The sequence below is a fragment of the Chanos chanos genome, chromosome 10 (assembly GCF_902362185.1).
Source record: "Chanos chanos chromosome 10, fChaCha1.1, whole genome shotgun sequence".
Lineage (NCBI taxonomy): Eukaryota > Metazoa > Chordata > Actinopteri > Gonorynchiformes > Chanidae > Chanos > Chanos chanos.
In genome coordinates this window covers 9,053,900-9,059,584 of record NC_044504.1, presented here as the reverse complement: position 1 = coordinate 9,059,584, position 5,685 = coordinate 9,053,900, and the positions used below count along the sequence as shown (strand labels likewise).

Below are 5,685 nucleotides of genomic sequence, written 5' to 3'. Positions count from 1 at the left end.
ATAAATAAATTATGAGTCAGTCAATGGGACAATGCTATTATGACTAGTGGCATAATAAATGATATAGTAAACATAGGTCATCCAGCCAAGAAAAGACCGGTCAAGCTTTATCTGAATTTAAATCATTGGTCAATTTTATATATGGAATGGCACTACAATAATGTGCACCATCAGCATTTACAGTTGTAACCCTTAGCAATCCAGTGCAAAACTAGGCTACCGTGGCTGAAATACTGGTTGGAGCCTTCTTCTCCTATAGGTGGCACCAATGTATGAAAATGTGGCCGCTCAACAATAGAGAAACTCTCGTTGCCTTGCTTACCTATATAGTTGGGGAGTTTCCAATACGGAATTCCTTCAGATAATTCATAGAAAGCTAATTGAAAGCTAATTTAACGACTCCCGTATAAACTCAGCCTCTCTGATTTCTATCAGATAAGCAGTCCATTATTCTTACTCGTTATTTTTTATCCAGATGAGTTGTTCGTAAAATGAAAAGAGGTTGAAATATTTTCATGTAGTTTCCTTTCACTCCAGCTTCCTTTGACTGCCTAATTCGATTAAATGCGGACAAAAATGCATAGGAATACATAAGTAGCCTATATTTGTATTTGTACTTGCACTGTAGTACTTTGTACTGTATTTGTAATTGTACGTTTCATTCACCACTGAAGAACAAAAATGCAATCAGTTAAAAATCTAATCATTTTATTCAGTGAAACTGTACAGATACAAATGGTCTCTTACCGCATTTTAGAAAATCGAGTAAAAAAACAGCAAGATTATTTCCATAAATACATATATTCTTTGAGAAAATGTGACTATTTACAAAATATGTCGTTTAAAGGCGCTTGCATAATTTCACAGCCGTATACATGCATATGTTATTTCAATCCGAATACGCGTTTGACGGTCCGTTTGTGTCACAAATATGCACGATTGTCAACAAGTGGCTGTGAAAGACATACGAATTACCAGATGAAACAAGAGTATACATATGTAAGGCAGACACGTTCAACTTTAAGATGTAGCAATATGACTGCACCCTGGTGCACAATGGGCAGACTGTGCCAAATTAAGCGTTGCATAAAGTAAAGTCTTAAAAATCAACAGATATCATATCTGTAAATTATGCTGAGTTACATAGAAACATCTTTCCACAGACATAAGCAAAAACAAATATTAAAACAAATCTGAAAGAGCATGACTTTCTTATGGTAATGGTCCGTGGATATTTCAGAAAAACACCGGCACTTTTATAGTGTCCATTACAGGTGACAAAATGTAATCTACGCAGAAAGCCAACGTTCTTGGAGACATTGGGTTTGTTCTCATTTGAAAATTTTGCACTGAGTTGGGCCCTTCGAGGAGAGAACAATGGCTTAGGGTAACGATCTGTGGTCAAAGCTTGAGGTTTTAGCCTGGTTTATGCTCTCTTTCACCTTACGACAGTCACTCAATTCATACTGTTGTCTCGCCTTGGTTGCTATTACTGAGTCTTTTATAAAACCTGCGCCATGACTGCAGCGTTTTTCCCGACCATATCCAAAATCCAGAGGTGATGCCAACAATCATGGTCATGAGATATTTAATCATAAAGACAGTGAAGTCTGGAGACATTGGAGCAAAATTGTTGGCCGGGCAAGGAACAGCGAAACGCTTACAAGTTTGCTTGTGCCAAGTCTTCTCCCATTGCTCACGGAAAGCCTGTTCATAGAAATAACATGCAATCACTATAGTGGCAGGGACTGTGTACAGTACACTGAAGACTCCGATCCGCACCATCAACCTCTCGAGCTTCTCCGTCTTTGTGCCATCATGTTTCATTATGGTTCTGATTCTGAAGAGGGACACGAATCCTGCAAGAAGGAAAGACGTGCCTATGAAGAGGTAGACGAAGAGAGGTGCTAGGACGAACCCACGCAAAGAGTCCACGTTGTAGATGCCAACGTAGCATACGCCTGTGAGTAGGTCACCGTCTACTTGACCCATGGCAAGAATAGTTATGGTCTTGACGGCCGGAACGGCCCAGGCAGCGAGGTGGAAGTACTGAGAGTTTGCCTCAATAGCCTCGTGACCCCACTTCATTCCCGCTGAGAGGAACCATGTGAGAGACAAAATTACCCACCAAATAGAACTGGCCATGCCGAAGAAATAGAGAATCATAAAAAGAATGGTGCACCCCTCCTTCTTTGTGCCCTGAGCAACAGTTTTGTAACCATCGTCATTGAATTTATCAATGCAAACTACTTTATCCTCTAAGAAAAAACCCGCTGCGTAGGCAACTGCCACCATAAAATAGCAACCAGAGAGAAAGATGATGGGCCGCTCAGGGTATCGAAAACGTCTCATGTCCACTAAATAAGTGAGTACTGTGAACAGAGTGCTCACACAGCACAGAATAGACCAGATGCCCACCCAAAGTCGACCGAACTTTACTTCTTCCTCACGGAAATACATCAAGCCGTTGGGCTTAGTGGGCTCGCATGGCGCGCCGCAGTCCTTCTCGCCCATGAAGTAGTAATTCAGATAGGAAGGCACCTTCAGCTGTAGTGGGCATGAGAATTGTTGGTTAGGGTGGCCCACATTGGGAGGCAATGTGATCAGTTCAGGGACGTAGGGTGTAGGATCAGATGTTGGGCTTCCCGTGTCCGATGTGTTCTGGCCTACGCAAATCTCACCTGCGCCGTGGACAGGGAAATTCTCACAACGCAGTCTCTCAGGCCACTGGAAACCGAATTTATTCATGAGCGCTTCGCAGCCTTGTCTCGCCCGTTCACACAGCGAGCGACACGGTGGGATAGCTTGCTCTAGCACCGTGCATACCGGCGCATACATCGAACACAGGAAAAACTTCAGGTCCATAGAACACTGAACTTTCACCAGTGGGTAGAACTGGTGTACTTCTAATCCGGCGTCCTCTTGGTTGGTGTGGCCCAAAAGGTTCGGCATAATAGTTTGATTGTATGCAATGTCCGTGCACAGCGGAATGGAAATGGGCTGGCAAAACCCGTGCTCAGGTATAGAAATTCCCTTTTCACCATGATACTGACCCCAACATGGCTGAAAAACCAAGCAGAGGGTCATAAGAAAGTCAACTGCCCAAGCCCGCTTCATACTTCCAGCGAAAGTCATGATGATTTGATTCGTCTTGTGTTCTCACAACTATATTATTGTCCCCGTCTGAAACCAGTACAATGATTAAAGTTTATCACAGAAAAAGGAAAAGTTTCGATGACTTCGGTCCACTAGTCCTTGCAGAATAAAATAAAATGCAAAACTCTGCCTTTTAGACAGTAACGTTACCCTTTAAAATCGCCCAAACGGCACTCGTGGTCTCCAGTCATGCATGTTAGCCGAAATGACTTAAGTTTGACGGAATCCTTTCGCTATTGTTTGAAAAAAGGGGGGAAGCAAATCTGTAAGGTATCCTGTGAGTCGAAATAAACTGATAAATAGAAAAAAAGGAGTCGAAAACGTCCAAAACAAGTAGCAACGAGAAAGTTGCAATTAAGCAGAATTTGTTTCCAGTGTTACTTTATAAGCTTCTCTCAATAATCCACACGACGTTAACTTTGGTTTGTCTTACTCGGCAGCCGCACCATGTCCAGTCGCTAATTTGATGGGAGTCTCAGGGACGGATGTAAGACGACTTGAAAACGAATTTCAGTGCCTGAGTACGGTAGACCTGTAACGTCTTCTTGGTTCGCTTTATTTTCTTAATGGAAGAGTCTCTCCAATGTCTTGTCACAGTGCCTCTCTCTCCAGGGTTTGATCGCAGTCAAGGCGCACGCACACAATGATGAGCGGTCGGTTTCCAGAGACCCCTCATTCAGTTCCCAACCCCGCATTGCAGGGCGCCTTGAAACCAAAAAAATCTGACCAATCATACGTTTTGTTTTCCTTTGCGTCTCGTCTCTGATTGGCCAGGAATGTAATTGCAAGAGGTTTCAACTAGCACGAACTTTCCACCTAAAATTTTGTGAAGTCGATCAGCTCCCCAAAACTTTTGGTTAAACTGTCAATGATTTGTAAAGTATCATAAGGACAGTGCACTCCATGTATAAGATACTAAATTGTAGGTGTATTGGTGTAATCCAGTTTTTAAAATATTTCCTTTGATTATATGTATTTTTAAAAATCAATGACTTTAAGCTTAAATATAGTAAAAACTCATTTTTAAACTCGCTAGCCGACCGCCGCAAACCTCATATATCATACAGGATGTGAGTATGTATGTATATATATATATATATATATATATATGTGTGTGTGTGTGTGTGTATTTTTTTTTATACAGCATATAGCAGTGCAGTGAAAGCCAATTGACTGCTACATTGTACAGACACTATGAAAAAAGTTATTTGAAAACAGAGAACATTACATGTGTAAATATTGTCTGAAAACAGTATATGCCACTAGAAACAGTTTTGAATCTGACCCGCTGTCATTTTCTTAGGGTGCTGTGAATATCCTTCAAAAATGAAAATGATGATTTTAAGAAGTAGATGTTATTCAGCTTGAGAACCATCATTCCATCAAAAACAAAGCAGTGCCCTCAAAATTTTTATTTGACCCTGATAAACATTTTTCTTTTTTCTCCAGATACAGTGGCACTGACTTTTGCCATAGGAGATCAGTGCTGCCTGCTCAGTTGGGTGTAAGTTAATAATTAAATGTAAAGCATTTAAAGGGAGTGGTCAATTCAAAATTACAATAAAGACGCATATACACCCATTCTCACATCTCACGCCTACCATAGATTCTTTCAGACTGTGCAATAACTTGTAAACAAGTAAATGTTTTGGTCCTATTCACTTGGAAAAGTCTGAACAATTGTGAATCACATACCCTCACCTGTCATTCAGTCCTGCTGATTTGCGTCAACATTGCAAGATAGTAAATGAGAGAATGGGTCTTTGCTTCTTTTCAGTTTTTAACTGAGATAGAATATGAGTGGAGTAGAAAACCTTGGCTACTGAAAAGCCGGAAATAAATGATGACTGAGTGCTGGACTGTGGTTCTGCAAACGTAGCTACAGTGTTGGCGTAATTCACAATGTCAGCGGAGTAATCAATGAGTCAATTAATGACTTGACAGAACTTTAATAATGGCTCATGTGATTTGGTTATTCAATAACTTATTCTTGATCATGAATAAAAAATTCCTTGCTCTTCCTCTTGAGGCAGTTTTAAAAATAGATCTGAGGTGGTAGCAGTGCGCATGGTTACTCCATATGTAAATGGGAAGGCTAGAGAAGATTGGTTCCACTGTGGACTTCAACATCAATCACAAGAAGCCCTGCACTGCTGTCATAGTATTCTCATATTCATTCTCTGTGCGAAGTGCTGGCTTCTGTTTGATCATTGTGTTTAACTCTCTCTCTCTCTCTCTCTCTCTCTCTCTCTCTCTCTCTCTCACACACACTTTCATTCCCTCTCGCGCTCGCTCTCTCTCTCTCTCTCTCTCCCTCTCTCTCTCTCTCCCTGGTCAGTCATCTTTTTCTTTTGTTTCTTCGCTGTAATTTGTTGAGCTCTAAACATGATTGTTGTTTGAAAGACTTCTCTCCTTATGTAACATGCTTTAGGTTGTTCTATTATCATTTGAAAAACATAGACTGACCAGGAAAGTTTGACCAAGTCCCTGAGTGCCAGCTCTTTACATAAAAAATTAAGAGTTCTCCTG

General features: G+C 40.9%; 1 protein-coding gene across 1 annotated transcript; it reads right to left on the bottom strand.

Annotated features, from left to right (window-relative positions):
* Positions 1-1,461: 1,461 nt before the first annotated feature.
* fzd7a (frizzled class receptor 7a) lies at positions 1,462-3,135 on the bottom strand. The gene has a single exon (XM_030786675.1). The coding sequence runs from the start codon at positions 3,133-3,135 to the stop codon at positions 1,462-1,464; it is 1,674 nt and encodes a 557-aa protein (XP_030642535.1).
* Positions 3,136-5,685: the final 2,550 nt, after the last annotated feature.